Source organism: Leiobunum rupestre, chromosome 1, assembly GCF_980474605.1.
Source record: "Leiobunum rupestre chromosome 1, qqLeiRupe1.1.hap1, whole genome shotgun sequence".
NCBI lineage: Eukaryota > Metazoa > Arthropoda > Arachnida > Opiliones > Sclerosomatidae > Leiobunum > Leiobunum rupestre.
In genome coordinates this window covers 57,752,509-57,777,418 of record NC_143384.1, presented here as the reverse complement: position 1 = coordinate 57,777,418, position 24,910 = coordinate 57,752,509, and the positions used below count along the sequence as shown (strand labels likewise).

The following is a 24,910-nucleotide window of genomic DNA, read 5'->3' as shown; positions in this document are numbered from 1 at the left end:
TGATAGTAGGTTGGGTGACTGAAATAGCTACTTTACCCGTCCAGTTAGATAAAGCATCCATTGTAAAACCTGGGATTATTTCAGACTCTTGATTCTCGCTTTCGCATGTGGTCAGGATAAGATACACATCGTATATATCTCTCGTAGCGGTTTTTATACAATATAAATTGCATATAGAACACATAATTGGTTTAAACCTCCCCGTGATAAATATTTATTGTCCCTTAATTGAAGATTTATATTTTCTTTTCTCAAAAACCTTTTTTAAATTAAATGGTGAAATACGTTTAATGGATTTTCATAGTTGCCGTAGCTTTAATAAAACCAGAAAACCAAATATTTGTATACACCTTATACATGAGGTACAATAGGATGTACAACTATTTATACCAGTAAATATTTATTTTTACAATTTTTATATTGCTATTAATACAATCTGCCACACTTATTCACACGTTACGTACATAAATACCCATTTCGTATAATTTGCTTTTAAATAATATCAACAACCGTTCAATTCAAATATTTACCAAACCATCAATTATATGGCTTTATCTTTGATTTACTGAAACGGTTAAAGCAAATATTAAATTTATTGCAGAATTTAAAAATTACACTACTTACCAAACTGTTAATTACCGGTAACGGTAATTGTAACGTCTCCTTATTTCTTTGGTGGCCATTGTACGTTGTAATATCAAAGATAAAACTGCTAAAGCGTTACCAAATGCGTGCAGGCCAAAAATTGGTAACAGTTCAATAATTGTTAGTTGATCCACAAGGTTTTTGACTATTGACATTTTGAGACCAATTTTGAAATCCATTCTACGCAGAAAAGGTACTTGCTGATGTGTATCGAAAAAATAGCTTAGCCTATTCATTTGGTCCAAATTATAACATGGTCATTTAAAGAGAAAACACGTCTGCTTACTTGAAGTTAATTTGTTCCAAAATGTGTCTGGAAACGTTGTTGTTTATGGGAAATATGACGCTCTGCGGGAAATATCTCTTTTCGGCTAGTTTCAAGTGACTGGTTCTATTCGTAATCAAAGCGATTTCTTTGAGATTCGAAACAGTATCGATTAGCACGCTTTGTCCATCGACGAGATCGTTGGCCAAGGTTCCGTTGCTAGCCATTTCATGGAGATCATTATTCTGATGCGTTTGAATCCTTCGTTGGAGTGACTGAAATTTTACATCAACTTCGCACACCTGTTCCGGAACATACACGCACCCGTTTTGAAAATTGGACACTTCTTACCATTAAGCCGGATGCACACATAAAGCTTGCGAGTTAACTTTGATCGCGCGTACGCGTTGTTTCAAAAACCAAATTAGCGCAACACCATTGAAAGCGTGTGCGAAATTAGGATTTTTTTCTGTAATTCCACGTCGCTCAAAATTCACTTGCGAGCTTTATGTGTGCATCCTGCTTAATTGACAATTAGAACTTGCAGTGATAAACAGGTCGCGAGAAGGCGACGAACTTGACATGACGATTTTAATTTTATTGTGTAGCAGATCTTCAAAACCATTGATCAGTGTTTCATCTGCCACGGTCCGTCCAGCTTGAAAGTTGGCGTTGTACCAAGCGAATAAAAATTGAATTTCAAAAAGCAACAACAAGAATAGCAATTTCTCTCTTTGGTAGTTTGGTAGATTCACCCTTGCTGTAAATGAGAACCAAAACTTGCTTTACGTGTATTTGCAAATTAAACATTTATGACTAATATTTTTAAATACTTAAATGATTTTACCATTTATTTTACCAATATATGTAAACTTAAAAAGATTGACAATATACCCCATAGAGAGAAGTTTTACCGTCTAGTTAATGAGATTATCAGTCTGATATCTCATTAACCAGATGGTAACCGCAAGATTATCTCTGCTCTCGTTTCCCAGCGCTGTTATCTTCGTTAACCGTACCGCAATCAGTAGACTATCTCTGCTCCGCCGTTAACCATAATCCCCAGACCGTTTTTCTCAGCGCTGTTATCTTCGTTAACCGTACCGCAATCAGTAGACTCTCCCCCTCCTTTCCCCCGTTAACCATAATCCCCAGAACGTTTTTCTCAGCGCTGTTATCTTCGTTAACCAGACTGTAAATTCTCCAGAATCTGTATTCCCCGAGCTACCTCATTATCCAGATTATAATCGCTATATTCTCTCTGCACGCCCCCTCGCCCCGCTCCGTTACCCATAATTATTATCTCTCAATCCTAAGTCCGTAATCAGTAGACTCTCTCTCTGCTTCCCCATCCTCTTTGTTCACCCCCGTTAACCATAATTTATAATTTCTAGAATATAATTAATAATAACAAGTTATTTAAAATAATTAATTTTTATTTTAGAACTTTGTTTACATTTTAGTCGGTACTATCAGATATTCCATTAAGTGGTTATCTTGTACATTACACAATGAAAACATCGTTACCCATATTTTCTTAAGCGCTGCTAATTTCAATAATTCCTGAAATCTAAAATATCCACCATCGCTCCCAATAGCTAGAAATCGGTTTTCCCCCATTCGCTATAAATCACAGCAGTTTGCCAGAATTAGTTTTACCTCACCGAAATACTTCATGTACCCAAAATTGGACCGCAAATTGTTTCTTTTTAGGGGAATCTCTATGGGAGTTTAACATTACATTAAAGCTAAAAGGTCCAGTTTGGGGTACTTTTGGTGCGAAATGGGGTACATAGGGCCGAAAATGGTGACTTTGGTCGTTTATAGGGTACATTTGGTCCATTTTTGTCCATTTTTGGGTACATCAGAAATGCAGTTGGAAAAACGAAGAGCCGTAATTTTTTCCACCCATCCCCAAATTTAAAGTTCTAACTTACGTATTTGTAGTGTCTAACAGCAGTATCGTCTGACATACGAGGGACAGTCACAAACGTCGTCTTCTTCAGGATGCAGGTGAGAAGCTTTTATCGATGACAGTAGTTACTTTAGGCGTAGGTGGAATGTCCCATTCTGGCCAGAGATACTTTTTTTCCGAGGGTGAATTATCCCTTGACGGACAGCGTGGGAAGGAAATGGCATGTTCAAGACTCGATGACACTTGTAACATCGTACATCATCGCCCCGTTGAATATAGTAGAATCCATCCTTCGCTAGTTTATCTTTAGTGACGTTCGGGTTTTTCCAGTGACGAAACGTTTCAAGTCGATACTTTTCATTTTCAATAGTTGATCTAGACACAATATGTTCTACGCTAAAATTCTCAATATAAACGCTTTTTCAATAGGCAAATTGTTTTAAATATGCCTAAAATATATAGTTTACTACAAAATAAAAATAGTAACTTACTTTCTACGCTAATCTTACCCTATACATGACCTGATTTAGGCCTAATTTTCTGTCTAATATATAAAAGAACCCCTAAAAATGTCATTTTAAATATAATAAAATAGAAACTTACTTTTTTCGCTTTGACGGTCGGAATTCCTTAAGCCTATGCCGTAAAATAGAGCTGACGAACGGCTGAAAACGGAACAAAAACAGCGTGACCTTTAATGACTATTCCCAATGAGTGAAAGAAAGAACGCTATGTGACGTGTAGATAAGACTTGAGGTATTGAAACTGAAACTAAGAATTGATTCCCATTACTACACTGACGTCATATCTTAAGTACCAATGGAAAAAAACCCCCACTGACGGTTTATCAGGAGGAGGACCTCTAACGAGACTTTTCTGAACCTATTATCGTGAGCAAAAAAACCCATTGCTCAAAGTTCTCTCAAAGTTCAGTTATCTTATCAATGGTACGCGCGCGCGCACGGAAAAATGAACGAGTCACGTGAGAATCGGTACGTCACGAGCCCCTATGCATAAATGTTAGGGCGTCTTACTACCATTCGATCTAATCGCGCTAGCACATTCTCGAAAAATAAACCAGTTCTAGGGAATAAGAGACGGTTTTTATCAAAGATAAGCCAATTTATAGTTTATTGTATGAAAATATTAATTAATTCGGAAATATATTCGATGCTTAGTGGTTTTTTACCAGTTCATTTTAAGTACGTTAATCTATTTTAGTCCTATTTACGCCTATTTTGGGCCTATGTGTGCCTGTAGAAGTGTTTCAACAAAAAGACATGAAAATATTAATTAATTTGGATGGTTCTAAATACAGTAAGCCCAAACTAAAATATGGTAATAGTATGCAATAAAGAACGCAAAACGTATTTAAAGGCTTTATTATTATTATTATTATTTTCGATCGCATTGGTTCTTTTTTCTCTGATCTCCTAGTTTCTGCTTCTGTCTTTAGTATTTATAAATATTTTCCTATCCATAAACCATTTCCTAACTGGTGGACTTTGTTAAGACTAAAATTTTACTTATAATACGCTGAAAACTCGGAACAACTCCTTCTGCGCTGAGTTTGCAAGTTCTCTCCCCACTGGTTTAAGGGGTTTTCCCCCGAGATCTTCGGTTTCCCCTTCCATAAAAACTTGTTTAGGTTAACGGTAATAGTTAGTGTAGGGAGCTGTTGGCTCGCGTGGCTTGCGGGGCTTACCGCCACCCTCCTACGCATTGTAACCCGGCCACCTGAATTGAAAGGCTTTAAAAGTCGCTCAATGACTTAGGCCTAGGGTGGTGCCTTGGGTATTAGCCTAGCTGATCATTATTATTTTATTTTTCATTAATACATTTTTCAATACGTAAAAAATTAAAGCTAGACCTAAAAACCTGTAAAGTGTAAATAGCTAAGACTAAATTTCTAAGCCTAACCCATGAAAGTACATTCACCAACAATCATATCCTAACATGAATGCATTTGTTAAGAATAAATAAATGTTTTTTAAATACGCTAATTAATTTCGTAAACCAGCATAAATTTTAGTTCGTCCTTCCTCCAAAATATCTAATAGAGCTAGTACATTCTCGATAAAAACACAGTTAAAAAATATATCAAGGTTTTCAATTCAGTTAAAAATAATTAAATTAGATGCATTGTGTTTTATATTTTTTAACTTAATTGCATTGATGTTTTAAACGCAAACCTCGGGCCTAAGAAACAGGCAAAGTGTAAATTGCTAAGACTAAATTTCTAACTCTAATAATGTGTAAATCAATTATAGAATTATCTATTCTTCATGGAGTTTTAAAATATTTTATTTATTTACAAATATTAGAAGCTTTCGGACCGTGGTCCTTCCTCAGCTAGTCAATTATACATTTTAAATTTATTTCACAATTTCTTTTTGCAAGGTTTTGATGTTACCCCTGGTGTCAAGTAATAAAATTCCAAATTATTTTTTTAATTTAAAACCTCCCCATCCCTCCGTGTTTACCGACCCCCTATCTAAGTTTAACCCCCTCTATCTTTAATATATACCGACTCCTTAAAGCACCTTTTATACCAATTTCCCTCCTGACACATGACCCTCGTTGAGTCCCAATCTATTTCGTGGGTTTTTTTGTTATTTATATGTACTGCTAAACCATTTTTTTTATCTCCTTTTTTGACACTGTACATATGTTCATTTCTTCGTTTTTTTTGCTTGTCTTTTCGTTTGACCAATATATTTTTCATCATATTTGCATTTTATCTCATAAATTACTCCCGTTTTATCTAGTTCGTCTACTTTAGGTTTATTTCTTATTAACTCTGATTTTAATGTATTCAGGTTCTTGTTTACTAACGTCACTTTCAGTTTTTTACATTGTCTTGCTGTTTTTTCCGATATCCCTCTCAAATATGGTGTCGATAAAATGTGGTCCGGTTTTTCTTTTTTTATGTTGTTTTTTACTTCATGAGTGTTAAAAATTGTATCTACGAGTGCTTCTGGATAGCCACTGTTTACAAATTGATCTTTTAATCTAATTTTATCTTTTAGCGGGTCGTCCGATAAGGTCTCAATTTTATTTTAAAACATTTTGATAATACCTATTTTTATGCTTTTAGTATGAGAGGATTGGTAATTTAAAAATATTTTAGCATGGGTTGGTTTTTGATATAAAGAACAAGTTATCCTTTTGTTATTATGTTTTACTAGTATGTCCAAGAAAGGTAAAGTTTTTTTCTCTTCCCCTTCATAAGTAAATTGAATTTCCTTCAGCGTTTTGTTTGCTATATCTAATAATTCATTTTTTTCTAATAATTTATTTTTGATAATAAACACGTCATCCATGAATCTACGCCATAATTTGATATTTTTTTTAATTACTATTTTCCTTAAAATACTAGCTTCTACGTGCTCCATGATTAAGTTTGCAATTGGTGCCGATAGAGGATTCCCCATTGCAAGTCCTTTTTGTTGGGCGTAAAAATTTCCCTCAAATACAAAAAAGGTCTCCGTTAAACAAATTTCCGCTAAACCTAAAATAGTTTCCTTGCTTAATGTAGTTCTGTCACTTAACGTTTTATCCGCTTTCAATTTCACTTTCAATATGTGTAATGCCGTTGGAATTGGTACACTTCCGTATAGATTAATTACATCTAGACTGCATAATTCATCCATTTCATTCAATTCTTGTTTTTTTAAATCCGCTACAAAGTCATACGAATTTTTTAAGGAATACTCTTTATTTCCTATTAGTGGTGAAATTATTTTTACTAATCTTTTCGCACACGTGTATGTCGGATTATTTATCGCTGATACTATAACTCTAAGGGAGTTTTCTTTCTTATGGAAATTCAATTTACTTATGAAGAGGAAGAGAAAAAACTTTACCTTTCTTGGACATACTAGAGAAACATAATAACAAAACGATAACTTGTTCTTTATATCAAAAACCAACCCATGCTAAAATATTTTTAAATTACCAATCCTCTCATACTAAAAGCATAAAAATAGGTATTATCAAAATGTTTAAAAATAAAATTGAGACCTTATCGGACGACCCGCTAAAAGATAAAATTAGATTAAAAGAGCAATTTGTAAACAGTGGCTATCCAGAAGCACTCGTAGATACAATTTTTAACACTCATGAAGTAAAAAACAACATAAAAAAAGAAAAACCGGACCACATTTTATCGACACCATATTTGAAAGGGATATCGGAAAAAACAGCAAGACAATGTAAAAAACTGAAAGTGACGTTAGTAAACAAGAACCTGAATACATTAAAATCAGAGTTAATAAGAAATAAACCTAAAGTAGACGAACTAGATAAAACGGGAGTAATTTATGAGATAAAATGCAAATGTGATGAAAAATATATTGGTCAAACGAAAAGACAAGCAAAAAAACGAAGAAATGAACATATGTACAGTGTCAAAAAAGGAGATCAAAAAAATGGTTTAGCAGTACATATAAATAACAAAAAAACCCACGAAATAGATTGGGACTCAACGAGAGTCATGTGTCAGGAGGGAAATTGGTATAAAAGGTGCTTTAAGGAGTCGGTATATATTAAAGATAGAGGGGGGTTAAACTTAGATAGGGGGTCGGTAAACACGGAGGGATGGGGCGGTTTTAAATTAAAAAAATAATTTGGAATTTTATTACTTGACACCAGGGGTAACATCAAAACCTTGCAAAAAGAAATGGTGAAATAAATTTAAAATGTATAATTGACTAGCTGAGGAAGGACCACGGTCCGAAAGCTTCTAATATTTGTAAATAAATAAAATATTTTAAAACTCCATGAAGTATCAGTCTTTTTTAAAAATTTTAACTATTCAAAATAACCATGGAACAAAATTTTAAAATTTATAATTATACAATTATCTATTCATAAGTGTTAGAGACTATATTACAATGAAATAAAACCATGTAGAAATGTATATGATATAAATTTAAGAAAACTCAAACATTTGACAGACATCCCTTTTCTGTTTTAAATCAACAATTTTATTATTCTTTCTTATCATTTTTTATACAACCATTTGTTTTTATATAGATAACCTGAGGACGGCTATAATATGAACATATACCTAAAAAAAATCGGGAATTAAACAAAAACACCTTAAGTTTACTATTTTTATATTCACACGTCCTCAATTATGCAAATTTTATATTAACATTTCTACTATACATATTTGATAATTAATATGTACATAAATAATTATTTTTTATATAAAATCGTACAATTATATCAGAACTTAAACCGGAAGATTCAGGCATATAATTTCCAAATACACAAACTACATTTGGAGTACTAATATTTATACTCACACAATTATATTTCGTACTAACAATTTCACCATCTTTTAAACTTTCAAATACTGCCAAGTGTTCGTCGCATATTTTTGTACTTCTCAAGGTGTTAAAGAAAAAGTGGTTTACACCATAGCAAACTTTTTTCAATTGAAAAAGCATTTCACTCCCCGAAACTGTCACTTGCTGACAATGTGTAAAATTGGGGTTACGGGATTTCAAGTAATTTAACATCCACGATTTTCCTTCATTTCCATCTTTCCCAATTACAAATATTATTTTTCTGTCTGTGATAATTAAATGTTCCAATAAACTTTTCTGTCATGGTCTAAGTTCTATATCTTTGTTTATTCGTTTAGGGGTTTTCATTTGTTCCACCCAAGCACTTGTCAAATTTCCAAAGAGATGCGATGGTAGTCCAGATCGAGCAACGGCTTCAGCGCGGACTCGTTGTTTATCAATTTCCGCTTCTACTTTGCCTAATTTTTCTTTGTGAGGGTTTAGACTGCAACGTCTAATATGTCGACTCAGTTGTGATTTAAACGATTTATTGCACGTTGTACACGATGTACGTTTACATTTATGGGTTCTTAATCTATAGCTACGTATTCGTTTCTCGCAACTTGGACACTGAATATATTTGTTTCGACCCATTTGGAATATATTCAAAGGAGACAAACACGTACTTTTTACTCGAACCGAGTCTATTCATAAACTGTCTCGATTTTTGGGGGATCTCCGTATATAAAGTTTTAAATGTGTGTTCTGAGGGTAGAAACAATATCAGCCCTATTTTGGTTTTCTTCCAAGTTAAGTGTTTCAGATAACGTTTACTTATTCCGCACCTTCCATCCATTTTTTCACATTAACTTGATATAACCTTGTATCTTCTTACAATTCAGTTTTATGCTATGTACAATTCCCTTATTCATTACATCATTCCAAATGTAGTCTAATTCATTCACGGGCGTTGATCTTCTGAAATGGATATTCCAATAAAACCTTTTTCTTATACATCGCTTCTGATTAATCTGAATGTTGTCAATATAAAAAACATCATATGCTATATTTAAATATAAAGGATAAACACTGCTTAGATTAGGGATAGATTGAAATGGAATATTTAAGTAAATAAACATAAATTTCTAAGGGCCTTTTCCTCCAAAATATCTAAAAGGGCAATTACATTCTCGATAAATATACAAGTTCTTTGGAATAAGAGACGTTTTTATCAAAGATAAGCCAAGTTTATACCTTATTGTCATTAGTTCCATAACAAGAACCACGTTGTAACGTGATAATGGCTACCCCTATCGAGAATTTTCGGCACTAAGAAATTCTACGTTTCTATGTATTATACGGGTTTTGACAGATCGATATTTTAAATATCCGTGAAACGTAAACTTATCAGAATAAGAAATGGCATACAATGAGATTAGATAACTAGATAACGATCATTGATAATAAAATTCTAATCGTGTAAATCTAACATATATTTTTTACTAATAATAAAAATATTTAAGAAACATGCTATTAGTTTTAACATATATAAGACAATTTTTTGTTAAACGCTATTTCTTTTAGTTAAACACTAATATCAATTTCTGAACAAACTATTTCAGTTTATTTTTAACAGCAAAATAGTGTATTAGATATTGTTTAAATTCATTTCAAGTGAAAGGGTAGTTAAACTTACCACGCATATCCTTAACACGTAAGCTGGTGCAAAATCGTTTGATAGTTTCACTTACTTTATTTCTATTTTCAATAATGAGCTATTTTGATTTAATATAATTAATGTTAAATTCTTTATTTTTAATAGAAAAAATGTTAATTATGGTCGCGTTGGGGGAAAATCATACAATGTGGTGTCGGAATTATAATATAAAATAACACACTAAGCCTTGGTAAAAACGTGTTTGGTAAGTTGCAACTATGCAAGATGTATAATTTCAGCAGCACTATTTTTCTCAGTCGAATAACGCATTTTCAAAGTGCTACGCTTCTAACTTTAATTTAGATGGCCTAAAAGCCAAGTATTTAACAAATTGTGTAACCAAGTAAATGGACCTTTAAACAATTTTTCAGTCATAAAGTCAAGGAAATGTTCAAATATACGTGTATTTGGTCATTTTGATGGTCAAATAGCCCAGGATGGAACTGCCCGCGCCCCGTCGGTGGCCCGTTTCACATTTCAGACGTCGACGGGGGCGCGGGGGACCATCGGGGCGCGGGCAGTTCCATACCGGGCTATTTGACCATCAAAATGACCAAATACACGTATATTTGAACATTTCCTTGACTTTATGACTGAAAAATTGTTTAAAGGTCCATTTACTTGGTTACACAATTTGTTAAATACTTGGCTTTTAGGCCATCTAAATTAAAGTTAGAAGCGTAGCACTTTGAAAATGCGTTATTCGACTGAGAAAAATAGTGCTGCTGAAATTATACATCTTGCATAGTTGCAACTTACCAAACACGTTTTTACCAAGGCTTAGTGTGTTATTTTATATTATAATTCCGACACCACATTGTATGATTTTCCCCCAACGCGACCATAATTAACATTTTTTCTATTAAAAATAAAGAATTTAACATTAATTATATTAAATCAAAATAGCTCATTATTGAAAATAGAAATAAAGTAAGTGAAACTATCAAACGATTTTGCACCAGCTTACGTGTTAAGGATATGCGTGGTAAGTTTAACTACCCTTTCACTTGAAATGAATTTAAACAATATCTAATACACTATTTTGCTGTTAAAAATAAACTGAAATAGTTTGTTCAGAAATTGATATTAGTGTTTAACTAAAAGAAATAGCGTTTAACAAAAAATTGTCTTATATATGTTAAAACTAATAGCATGTTTCTTAAATATTTTTATTATTAGTAAAAAATATATGTTAGATTTACACGATTAGAATTTTATTATCAATGATCGTTATCTAGTTATCTAATCTCATTGTATGCCATTTCTTATTCTGATAAGTTTACGTTTCACGGATATTTAAAATATCGATCTGTCAAAACCCGTATAATACATAGAAACGTAGAATTTCTTAGTGCCGAAAATTCTCGATAGGGGTAGCCATTATCACGTTACAACGTGGTTCTTGTTATGGAACTAATGACAATAAGGTATAAACTTGGCTTATCTTTGATAAAAACGTCTCTTATTCCAAAGAACTTGTATATTTATCGAGAATGTAATTGCCCTTTTAGATATTTTGGAGGAAAAGGCCCTTAGAAATTTATGTTTATTTACTTAAATATTCCATTTCAATCTATCCCTAATCTAAGCAGTGTTTATCCTTTATATTTAAATATAGCATATGATGTTTTTTATATTGACAACATTCAGATTAATCAGAAGCGATGTATAAGAAAAAGGTTTTATTGGAATATCCATTTCAGAAGATCAACGCCCGTGAATGAATTAGACTACATTTGGAATGATGTAATGAATAAGGGAATTGTACATAGCATAAAACTGAATTGTAAGAAGATACAAGGTTATATCAAGTTAATGTGAAAAAATGGATGGAAGGTGCGGAATAAGTAAACGTTATCTGAAACACTTAACTTGGAAGAAAACCAAAATAGGGCTGATATTGTTTCTACCCTCAGAACACACATTTAAAACTTTATATACGGAGATCCCCCAAAAATCGAGACAGTTTATGAATAGACTCGGTTCGAGTAAAAAGTACGTGTTTGTCTCCTTTGAATATATTCCAAATGGGTCGAAACAAATATATTCAGTGTCCAAGTTGCGAGAAACGAATACGTAGCTATAGATTAAGAACCCATAAATGTAAACGTACATCGTGTACAACGTGCAATAAATCGTTTAAATCACAACTGAGTCGACATATTAGACGTTGCAGTCTAAACCCTCACAAAGAAAAATTAGGCAAAGTAGAAGCGGAAATTGATAAACAACGAGTCCGCGCTGAAGCCGTTGCTCGATCTGGACTACCATCGCATCTCTTTGGAAATTTGACAAGTGCTTGGGTGGAACAAATGAAAACCCCTAAACGAATAAACAAAGATATAGAACTTAGACCATGACAGAAAAGTTTATTGGAACATTTAATTATCACAGACAGAAAAATAATATTTGTAATTGGGAAAGATGGAAATGAAGGAAAATCGTGGATGTTAAATTACTTGAAATCCCGTAACCCCAATTTTACACATTGTCAGCAAGTGACAGTTTCGGGGAGTGAAATGCTTTTTCAATTGAAAAAAGTTTGCTATGGTGTAAACCACTTTTTCTTTAACACCTTGAGAAGTACAAAAATATGCGACGAACACTTGGCAGTATTTGAAAGTTTAAAAGATGGTGAAATTGTTAGTACGAAATATAATTGTGTGAGTATAAATATTAGTACTCCAAATGTAGTTTGTGTATTTGGAAATTATATGCCTGAATCTTCCGGTTTAAGTTCTGATATAATTGTACGATTTTATATAAAAAATAATTATTTATGTACATATTAATTATCAAATATGTATAGTAGAAATGTTAATATAAAATTTGCATAATTGAGGACGTGTGAATATAAAAATAGTAAACTTAAGGTTGTTTTTGTTTAATTCCCGATTTTTTTTAGGTATATGTTCATATTATAGCCGTCCTCAGGTTATCTATATAAAAACAAATGGTTGTATAAAAAATGATAAGAAAGAATAATAAAATTGTTGATTTAAAACAGAAAAGGGATGTCTGTCAAATGTTTGAGTTTTCTTAAATTTATATCATATACATTTCTACATGGTTTTATTTCATTGTAATAAAGTCTCTAACACTTATGAATAGATAATTGTATAATTGATTTACACATTATTAGAGTTAGAAATTTAGTCTTAGCAATTTACACTTTGCCTGTTTCTTAGGCCCGAGGTTTGCGATTAAACATCAATGCAATTAAGTTAAAAAATATAAAACACAATGCATCTAATTTAATTATTTTTAACTGAATTGAAAACCTTGATATATTTTTTTTAACTGTGTTTTATCGAGAATGTACTAGCTCTATTAGATATTTTGGAGGAAGGACGAACTAAAATTTATGCTGGTTTACGAAATTAATTAGCGTTTTTAAAAAACATTTATTTATTCTTAACAAATGCATTCATGTTAGGATATGATTGTTGGTGAATGTACTTTCATGGGTTAGGCTTAGAAATTTAGTCTTAGCTATTTACACTTTACAGGTTTTTAGGTCTAGCTTTAATTTTTTACGTATTGAAAAATGTATTAATGAAAAATAAAATAATAATGATCAGCTAGGCTAATACCCAAGGCACCACCCTAGGCCTAAGTCATTGAGCGACTTTTAAAGCCTTTCAATTCAGGTGGCCGGGTTACAATGCGTAGGAGGGTGGCGGTAAGCCCCGCAAGCCACGCGAGCCAACAGCTCCCTACACTAACTATTACCGTTAACCTAAACAAGTTTTTATGGAAGGGGAAACCGAAGATCTCGGGGGAAAACCCCTTAAACCAGTGGGGAGAGAACTTGCAAACTCAGCGCAGAAGGAGTTGTTCCGAGTTTTCAGCGTATTATAAGTAAAATTTTAGTCTTAACAAAGTCCACCAGTTAGGAAATGGTTTATGGATAGGAAAATATTTATAAATACTAAAGACAGAAGCAGAAACTAGGAGATCAGAGGAAAAAGAACCAATGCGATCGAAAATAATAATAATAATAATAAAGCCTTTAAATACGTTTTGCGTTCTTTATTGCATACTATTACCATATTTTAGTTTGGGCTTACTGTATTTAGAACCATCCAAATTAATTAATATTTTCATGTCTTTTTGTTGAAACACTTCTACAGGCACACATAGGCCTAAAATAGGCGTAAATAGGACTAAAATAGATTAACGTACTTAAAATGAACTGGTAAAAAACCACTAAGCATCGAATATATTTCCGAATTAATTAATATTTTCATACAATAAACTATAAATTGGCTTATCTTTGATAAAAAAACCGTCTCTTATTCCCAAGAACTGGTTTATTTTTCGAGAATGTGCTAGTGCGATTAGATCTAATGGTAGTAAGACGCCCTAACATTTATGCATAGGAACTCGTGACGTACCGATTCTCACGTGACTCGTTCATTTTTCCGACCGCGTGCGCTCGTACCATTGATAAGATAGCTGAACTTTGACTTAGCGAGATCTTTGTTTTATTTGACGATACAATCGGAAAGGTTTGAGTAGAAATTCTGTCTTGTCCCATGTTACATTTTCAGCCTTTTGGAGCGTTCATTGTACATACAAAGTAAGAATTTTTCATGAATATTTATTGTATTAGACAGTATTTGAACTTTAAGGCATATTATACTTAGTATATTAAATTTAGGCTTACCAGGTAGGAATCTGAAGTAGAGTTAAAAAATGAATTTTAGTATTCTGCTTTTTTTAGGCCAAGATTAGCGTAGAAAGTAATTTACTATTTTGTTTTAGTTGTAGACTATATATTTTAGACAATTAAGTTATTGAAAAAGCGTTTAAAATGAGAATGGTATTTTGAAAACGTTTCTACCGTAAAATTGTAACTTTTTTCACTGTAGTTCGCAAAATGGTATTAATAGTATACTAATTTAATGTAAATTTCTATTAATTGTATTGTTTTCTAGGATATGATTGCATCAAAAGCTGTCGAGAGGAATCTACAATGGGATTTTTTCAAGTGGGTTAATTATGTGACGTCAAACAATAGGTTCCACTTTAGATATTAAACTGGGTTAATTATGTGACGTCAACAAAGGGTTTTTTCAAGTGGGTAAAATTATGTGACATCAATGAGTATCATTAGTTGCATATTTGATCACGTGATAATTATTAGTTTGGAAATATCTCGTTCAATAGGATCTAATCTGGGTGACGTCAGCAGCAGACGAATTTTGGAGGTAGTCGAACAATTCTTTTAAACCGTTTTCTCGATCGAGACCCCATTGGGCTTAGATATTATAAATTCCAGTGTAATATTTTTTATACATGTATAACTTCATAGTACGAAATATTCTCGATAGGGGCTCGTGACGTACCGATTCTCACGTGAATCGTTCATTTTTATGTGCGCGCGCACGTTTAATAAGATAACGGAACTTTGAGAGAACTTTGAGCAATGGGTTTTTTCCACACGATAATAGGTTCAGAAAAGTCTCGTTAGAGGTCCTCCTCCTGATAAACCGTCAGTGGGGGTTTTTTTTCCATTGGTACTTAAGATATGACGTCAGTGTAGTAATGGGAATCAATTCTTAGTTTCAGTTTCAATACCTCAAGTCTTATCTACACGTCACATAGCGTTCTTTCTTTCACTCATTGGGAATAGTCATTAAAGGTCACGCTGTTTTTGTTCCGTTTTCAGCCGTTCGTCAGCTCTATTTTACGGCATAGGCTTAAGGAATTCCGACCGTCAAAGCGAAAAAAGTAAGTTTCTATTTTATTATATTTAAAATGACATTTTTAGGCGTTCTTTTATATATTAGACAGAAAATTAGGCCTAAATTAGGTCATGTATAGGGTAAGATTAGCGTAGAAAGTAAGTTACTATTTTTATTTTGTAGTAAACTATATATTTTAGGCATATTTAAAACAATTTGCCTATTGAAAAAGCGTTTATATTGAGAATTTTAGCGTAGAAATTTAACCATATTGATAAAATTTGGTTTAGTTGGCTTAGTGATAAATGTAGGTTTAGAGAATGTATCATTTGAAGCTATAGAACATATTGTGTCTAGATCAACTATTGAAAATGAAACGTATCGACTTGAAACGTTTCGTCACTGGAAAAACCCGAACGTCACTAAAGATAAACTAGCGAAGGATGGATTCTACTATATTCAACGGGGCGATGATGTACGATGTTACAAGTGCCATGGAGTCTTAGGAAACTGGGAATCAGGAGACGTACCATAACTTGAACACACCATTTCCTTCCCACGCTGTCGGTCAAGGGATAATTCACCCTCGGAAAAAAAGTATCTCTCGCAAGAATGGGACATTCCACCTACGCCTAAAGCAACTAGTGTCATCGATAAAAGCTTATCACCTGTACCTGAAGTAGACGACGTTTGTGACTGTCCCTCGTATGTCAGACGATACTGCTGTTAGACACTACAAATACGTAAGTTAGAACTTTAAATTTGGGGATGGGTGGAAAAAATTACGGCTCTTCGTTTTTCCAACTGCATTTCTGATGTACCCAAAAATGGACAAAAATGGACCAAATGTACCCTATAAACGACCAAAGTCACCATTTTCGGCCCTATGTACCCCATTTCGCACCAAAAGTACCCCAAACTGGACCTTTTAGCTTTAATGTAATGTTAAACTCCCATAGAGATTCCCCTAAAAAGAAACAATTTGCGGTCCAATTTTGGGTACATGAAGTATTTCGGTGAGGTAAAACTAATTCTGGCAAACTGCTGTGATTTATAGCGAATGGGGGAAAACCGATTTCTAGCTATTGGGAGCGATGGTGGATATTTTAGATTTCAGGAATTATTGAAATTAGCAGCGCTTAAGAAAATATGGGTAACGATGTTTTCATTGTGTAATGTACAAGATAACCACTTAATGGAATATCTGATAGTACCGACTAAAATGTAAACAAAGTTCTAAAATAAAAATTAATTATTTTAAATAACTTGTTATTATTAATTATATTCTAGAAATTAGAAATTATGGTTAACGGGGGTGAACAAAGAGGATGGGGAAGCAGAGAGAGAGTCTACTGATTACGGACTTAGGATTGAGAGATAATAATTATGGTTAACGGGGCGGGGCGAGGGGGCGTGCAGAGAGAATATAGCGATTATAATCTGGATAATGAGGTAGCTCGGGGAATACAGATTCTGGAGAATTAAAAATCTTGCTGTTACAGTCTGGTTAACGAAGATAACAGCGCTGAGAAAAACGTTCTGGGGATTATGGTTAACGGGGAAAAGGAGAGATAATGTTATGTCAGTCGTATTGGAAAATGGGTGAAATTTGTTTAACGGGTACATTTTGGAAAGTATTCAAACGAATTGAAAAATGAGGCTTCGTTCTCTTTGCACGAACAATATCTATTTCAAGACATTAAAAAATTGCTAAGATTATAAAAAGATAATAGTCATTAGCAAATTTTAATTTTTAAATGAAAGGGTAGGTTTCCCTTCCTTTCTTGGGTGTCTCTTATTTACGTCATTTGCGGGTAGATGTTTATTTATGATTGCTACTAGAGACAGCCGAGAGATAATTTTTAGAGCAAGACCAAAGCGAAAATAGTCCCAGCAAACACAAAATAGTCCCAGAAATATCAGGTTAGGATATTCGGATATGACTAAAATGACTAAATTGGGATGACTAAAGGTCCGCATTTTAGACATCCGTGGATTACCATCGGAAGTGGGTTTCGGATTTCTAGAGATATCACACGGACATGCACACGAATTTCGTTAGGTCCTAAGTTGCTCGTAATTTTTTTCAACCAGTTCTTCGGTTTTCCATTTCCAAAAAAACTTGTAGAGGTTAACGGTAATAGTGAGTGTAAGGAGCTGTTGGCTCGCGTGGCATGAAGGGCTTGCTACCACCCTCCTGCGCAATTTAATCCGGCCACCTGAATTAAAGGAAAAAAATCGCCAGATGACATTGGCCTAGGGTGGTGCCCTGGATATTAGCCTAGCTGATTATTTTTATTATTGTTATTTTATTTATTATAGCGGGACTCAGGAGCGTCCGCCGAAAGAATCGACACAATTTTATACATGTATTTAATCATAACAGATACTAGAATGGTAGGAAATCTTCTAAATCTCCATCTCTCCGTCATAATTTATGACGTCAACAATGAGAAAAATTGAGGCGAAATGATTAAGTTATAAATATTTTTAAGAAAATTTTCATAACTATTTGTTTTAAGTGCCATAGCCTATATATTTTAGAATTCTGGACATAAAAATCACAAAATTCGAAATGTGTACAAGCTGACATTATCTCTTTATATACATTTACTTAACGTTAAAAGGGTATCAATTTAACATTAGCTTACGTTTTTGAAGCAAATTTCCAATATTCATCCACAAATGTTCTTTAAAATCCGAGATATAAGCTCTTGAATTGCAATTCGCCGCGAGAAAAGCCATTACGAGGATTATGAGCAATTCCAAAACAATCGAATCGTAACCCAAACTTAAGTAGACCGAGTACAACGGCTGCAATTCGTAGGCTTGGTTGGTTGTTAGGATGGACGTGAATGTGATCGAATACGGATTCGAGAGTGTTATTCCATCGGGAATTACAAATGGCACCAGTTTATCGACATATATGGTAGCAATCTGTAGACACAAACAAAATTAACTAGATTTTCTCTAACCTGACAGTTTAACAAACGACTTCAGTTGCATCAATAAAGAATCCTGTTTTCAGGAGATGTTTCACTGATTTTAAATATTAAGTACCTCCAGCATATTTTTAACTAATTAGGTAACGCATCTTTATAAATAGATAACAATTGCTTAAAAAGAACGGATTTCTATTGAATCCTAGATCCTAATTTAAAAAAGTAATTTTTATTTTGTCAAAGAGTTTCTTAAACATAAATATCACGTTATTATATGAACTTTTTCGTGTCTTTTATCAATTCTCGAAGGCATTTTAATCGAGAAACTTGTAAGATCTTTAACTTCTTTAAACTAGTTTAGGGATAAGCTTTTTTGCGCCTTTTTCATTATGGAATTTCTACCTTTTTGCGTTTTTTTGGAATTCTTTCCATTGTAGTCCATAGGTGGTTCCTATTAATTTAACTTTTCATTTATTTTTTTTCTCCACCACTATCTCTCTATTCGGCTTTCCGTTGCTGTGCAACGTGTTTTGAATTTTTTTTTACGTTTAGGCTTAGCTTTTCTTTTCGGTGTGTTAGTCGCTAGCCAGATATTCCGCACGATACTGATCAGCCTCAATTAACTAATTTCCAGAATTGTATTGGTTGGATCTGCTATCACGCTGAGAGGCCACTTGAAATGGGGATTAAAATTTTCTAATTATTCTGTGGCCCTTTAAAAGCTTAACCAACAGAATTAATAAATTTAAAGCAAGAATATATAAAACTTTGTTCGTTGTATAAACTCCCCTGTATCACTGTTAAAAGGGCCTTACACCCATTACAATGTAGGTTAAAGACATAGCTTATTATTAGCTTTATATTAGGATATATCGTCCGGCGCTGATATAATCAGAAGTTTGCTGTACAAGTACATTTTGTGATAATTTTAAAGAAATGAACTTACTCCTTCAGAAATGTACATTGTCGGTGCGATATTTTCTTCGGTAGTAACATACGTTATACTGGAGAACAATTAATCGTTAACATTGAAGAACTATTTTTTATGAAGATGATATTCTTGATAAAGTAATGCGCAACTTACGAATAATTTGCTCTGATAAAAGTGAAATCAACGATATCGTAAATGTCGCTTTCTGCCATTCCCAATTTGTACCCTGACCAGAAACCTGGATTCATCATGCTCGAATTCTGAAAATACATTCCGAGATAGTCATAAATTAATAATTTTGATCGTACCACTTTATACGTTCAGACTGTTCCACTAAATATTCAACAAAAATAAAATTGTAAAATCCTTCGTTTTGAAAATCATTATTACACTGAAAATAATCTTAAATGCTAAATGAAGCAATAAGTAATTCCGAATCAGATTGGAGATCATGAGTATTGATATTTATTAGAAAACAGAATCATTTTTTGAATTGATGTTGCATATCCTTCTAAATATTCTCATAGCTGTAAATCATGCAGCAAATATATGCAAAATCCAAGAAAATTACAGTTACTTGTAGAAATCATTACTATTTTATTCATTTTTATTTCATTTTTGTTAGATCATGGTGTGAAATTGTAAAAAAAAAAGAGCAGACATAATATAAAAACCTGTAATTTTGTAAAAAGCGCCTATAGGCGTGTTATTTTGCAGGCAATAAAAAATATTTGAATTGAATTTGAATAATAAAGAATTTAACTTATAAGTTCATAATAAAATTGGTATTTTCAATCGCAGGTTTACTTAATATTTAATTTATTTAACTTACAGCTTTCACAGCTAACTTCAAAGGAAAGTCAGACATTTTGGTTTCATAGAGCTCCCTTTATGAGAGCTCACGGGCTTTATGAATACAGGCAACAATCTCCGCTTTGTTATAAAATTAAAGAACGAAAATCAATTTCTGCTGAACCGCTTTTTGGTATACCACCAAAGCTTGTCCCACGCGGTGCTAATATTTTGAAATATAATTGAAATAGCGGGAGGTATTTTGGAAATGAAACTTGTGGCGTTTTTCCTGGGAACAAGAAAGAATGCAAACACCTGAAAATATTTCCAATACCATTCGTCTACTTTAATTTAACGTGCAGTTTTCAAGTAATTTGATAAATAATTAAGACTCATGTGTATAAGGTATTTAAAAGAATGAAAAAGTTACTTTAGTTACACAGTAAAATTTTAAGAAAAAATATTTCACTGTGAAAGTAGTTTTTCATTCTTAAATAATAGCTATGTTACCTATTTTAAATGACATTAATTGATACAAAGCACTAGTAATTTTTCTAAACCTATACACTGTGTCTTAATTTGATCGGCCCAGGCGTTTTTCTCAAAAACTGTAGTTGCTAGAAAATCGTGAAATTTTTTACCGTTTTGAAATTTTTATTTTTTGAACGATAGGTGGTAGACGAAAATTTTCAATCAACAAGTTGTAGAGCGTACTCGAAAACCATTTATGAATTTGGTTTAGTCAAAAACGGTAAATTTGTCATTGAAATAATACGTCATGAAAAAAATGGTACTACCCAAAAAGGTTTACGTCTCATGAAAAAGAAAGAGAAACCTATCTAATTTGAAATGATCGTATGTTTGTAAAGGTAAAAAAGGGACTGTTTTTTAAGCCAAATCATTTTAAATATTTTTTTAGATAAAATACAATTTACAAAGTAGAATTCCAGAATTAACGCGTCTTATTTGGGGCAAGAATGTTGCAACATGGATTAACAATAACTCATAGGGATTGTTCTCTTCGAAAATAAGTTTGATTCAAACGCCATCGGTCCTAGCGGGCGAAATCGGAACTAGGCCTAAGCGGAAACGATTCAATTCGGCGAGCTGACGGGCAGTTTTTTCGGCGGCGCGAAAAATAATGAATTTTTGCATCGCGTTTCTGTTTTTAGTACTTAAGATGTTTTCATCAGGTTAAAATTTTTGATTGATAATAATAATAATAGAATCCAATAACTGTTGGATTTTTATTAATGTAAAGCTAATTACTATTTACCTAAGCGATATAAAAATTACGGCGTAAACAATGACAAATCCTATCAAATTCCGAATAAAATAATCTGCGGACCAATTTTACTAACAATCGCCATTTCTAAAAACCATATTAAAAAACCATAGTATCGATTTCAGACCCGAGATGGCGTTACTATTTCCGGATTTGTATCGTTTTTAAGGCGGAAATGGGGAAGTGTAGGACATTTAAGGGGGAAGAGTTTGTAGCAAACGTATTTTTGGCTGGCAATGACAGTTCTATGTAAGAGAACTATCCCTGTGAGTTATTGTTAATCCATGGTTGCAAGAAGTCCACGAAACCGTCTAATTTATGCCAACTGAATTTCCCACGTGTTTTTTATTTTGCACTACTCTGCCGCCAAAAGTGTGACTCTATTTTAGTATTTAAAGAGACACAGCTTCGTTTTAAAATCATTCTCTGAACGTACTCCAGTAAAATAAAAAGATACCTCGTTATACCTGTGAACAGCGGTCTAGGATGGTCGAATTATACTACGGAGATGGTCAACGAAATACACGTGAAGTGAGTCGATTATTTCAAATTTTGTACCCTGACAGTCGTCCAAATCACCACATTGTTATCCGTGCTGTCCGTGACTTTGAAAACGAAGGCAACGTGAATCGCAGATTCCGCGGACCTGGCCATGAAAACATCAACATGGAAGACACAGTCATCGCCTACTTTGTCGCCTACCCTCGAGCAGGCATAAGAATGGCCTGCTCTGATTGGGACTTGTCGAAGTACTACGTTTGGAGTTTCCTTGACCGTCATAACTATCACCCATTTCGTGCCACGCTCCACCAAGCCCTTTAAAATGGTGATCAGCGACTTCGGCTGGATTTCTGTAACTGGTTTTGTACTATGGCCGACGGAAACGAAGATTTCCTCCGTTTAATTCTTGTCTCCGACCAGTGCTACTTTGAGAGAGACGGCCCGTTTAACAGCCAAAATAACCACATGTGGAGTGATGAAAATCCGCACTGGGGATTTCCTCACCACAGTCAGGTACAATTCCGCTTAAACGTCTGGGCTGGTCTTCTGGCGTTATTGGGCCATTTTTCTGCCGCGTCGACTCAATGGGCAGAACTACCTGGCCTTTCTACAAAATGTAGTCACAGACGAGTTGTAAGATGTGCCATTAGTCGACGTCCCACGCCTTTGGTTCCAGCATGACGGTGCACCTGCCCACCAAGAAATACACGTCGTGCAGTACCTTAACAACGAGTTCCCCGGGCGATGGATAGGCAAGAACGGTTCAGTACGATGGCCTCCGAGGTCCCCAGATTTCGCACCGCCGGACTTTTTCCTGCGGGGATTCGTCAAGGAGGAATTGTATAAAACGCCTGTCACTAACGAAGAAGATCTACGGCAGAGAATCATCGCAGCGTTCCAACTCGTAACTCCCGAGATGGTCCGTTTCAAAATATGCTTCATCGCGCACGGATTTGTATTGCAGCGGACGGTGTAATTATAGAACCTCATTTAAAATAAGACGCGTGAATTCTGGAATTCTATGTAAATTGTATTTTCTATAAAAAATTTATTAAAATGATTTGGCTTAAAAAACAGTCCTTTATTATTTTTACAAACATACGATCATTTCAAATTAGATAGATTTCTCTTTCTTTTTCATGAGACGTAAACCTTTTTGGGTAGTACCAACTTGTTTTGTTTCATGACGTATTATTTCAATGAAACATTGTCCGTTTTTGACCAAAGCAATTTCATCAACGGTTTTCGAGTACGCTCTACAACTTATTGATTGAAAATTTTCATCTACCACCTATCGTTCAAAAAATAAAATTTCCATAACGCTGATAAATTTCACGATTTTTCTGAAAATTCAAAAAAAAGGGTCCTTCCCGAGAGATTATATCCTAGCAACTATAGTTTTTGAGAAAAACGCCTGGGCCGATTAAAGTAAGACACCCTGTATACTGATATTTACAAAAAAATATTGATCATTTGATAAATAACAACATTAACGTATTTATTTATCGGGTGACATCATGGTCGAAATTTTCCCTGGCGCTTGGGGCTGCTTTAATCTCGTTGGAAGACGTCAGCTTTAGGTATCCAATCAGATCCGTGATAATTCAATTTTTGACGGGAAATCGTCTGAACATGGTCGGTCTTTTAAAGATGTAATAATAAATATAATTTTGGTTACAACTTTATGAAGTAGTATCTCTTTAATGTAGTGGTAAATATGCATAGTCGTTGTATAACTCATTAATCATTATGTTAGTATGGGCAATCTAGGTTAACATACCGCGAAAACTGCCAAGAAACTTTAAGGTCTCCTAGCGCTTCATTGGGGATTAGGAAGCTCATTGTGCAGCTTGAGTACAGATGGGCCATTCGAAAAGCTAATGCCAGAACGAAGCTGGTGCAAGCGCGCATAAATATGACCAAAGTACTCTTCCCGACCAGTTAGCCATTTGAACATATTTAAGATATTATTCGGAAAACGTTTTTTATTATGATTCGCAAAGATTTGATTTGGAACTGTTCACCAACTACATGTACCTAACGCCAAAAGTGGAAGTGTAGGTTTACGTAACTGATTTCATAAGTTTATAAACTATCTTACGATAGAAGAATCCATCTACGCCATAAAATTTAAACACATACATTCGGAGACGCTAGGAGTGTTTCAATGAGTGTGATTTTCTCGTCACGGCTCATAATTTTCCACATTTATTAATCCACTAGACGATATAAAATGTAAAAACAACTTATCGATTTTAGAAAAAATTAGCATATATTCTTTTGGCGTTATTAAAAGTTAGAGGGGAAGGCTTCACTAGAATTTTATTAGCCAAATCTTAGTTTGATAATCAATAATATTTTTAACATAAATATGGTAGTGTTGCTTTTATAAGTGTAGGGTTCAACATGATTTTATTATGTAGAGAAAGGGCTGGGACTTTTTACAATTGTTAATTTCGGTAGTAAAAATTTTCGTTTTTTCATTCCGTAATTTGTGAACAGTACTGTAAGAACATTTTGCTATTTTCTAAGCAAATACAAATGAAGTTGATACATGAAATGGTAAAACGTTTCTGGTATCAATTGTACATAAATTAGTGTTACAGTTATGTATACTTTAAGGATTAGGGACTAGGCCTACTAGGCTTTGGCCTATGGGCCCCCACCAACAGAAGGCCCCACCACTGATGCAAGCAATGGATTCTTCTTCGGGACACGCGAGTTTTACGGTTTTATGCTTTCCTTACATAGGCTCCCACCAACATCTGCCTATCGCCCCACCTTTAGTAAATCCAGTACTGCCTGAGGTAAATTCGGCGATGTTGGCCGCGGAATATTTTAACATAGTCAATATCCCTAAGTATACTTCAAAACATTCTTGATCGTGTTAATTCCTTTGAAATAGAGAAAATACATTCTTGGTAATATCATAA

The 24,910-nt window shown here is 33.8% G+C and overlaps 1 protein-coding gene across 1 annotated transcript; it reads right to left on the bottom strand.

The window, feature by feature from the left end:
• Window positions 1-635: 635 nt before the first annotated feature.
• Window positions 636-20,267, bottom strand: LOC149963368 (uncharacterized). Its single transcript, XM_090166503.1, has 7 exons — window positions 20,232-20,267; window positions 19,553-19,659; window positions 19,415-19,472; window positions 18,178-18,463; window positions 1,456-1,670; window positions 932-1,212; window positions 636-873 (listed from the first exon to the last, which is right to left on the bottom strand). Exons 1-7 carry the CDS (start codon window positions 20,265-20,267, stop codon window positions 636-638), a joined length of 1,221 nt encoding a protein of 406 aa, XP_090022629.1.
• Between the last annotated feature and the right edge of the window lie 4,643 nt (window positions 20,268-24,910).

Coding starts and splice junctions, on each gene's coding strand:
- LOC149963368 (XM_090166503.1), bottom strand. CDS start 20,267: ATGTCTGACTTTCCTTTGAAGTTAGCTGTGAAAGCT. Junction 18,464..19,414: donor CAATGTACATTTCTGAAGGA/GTAAGTTCATTT, acceptor TTGTGTCTACAG/ATTGCTACCATATATGTCGA. Junction 1,671..18,177: donor TGGAAATTTGCTTCAAAAAC/GTAAGCTAATGT, acceptor TCTCATTTACAG/CAAGGGTGAATCTACCAAAC.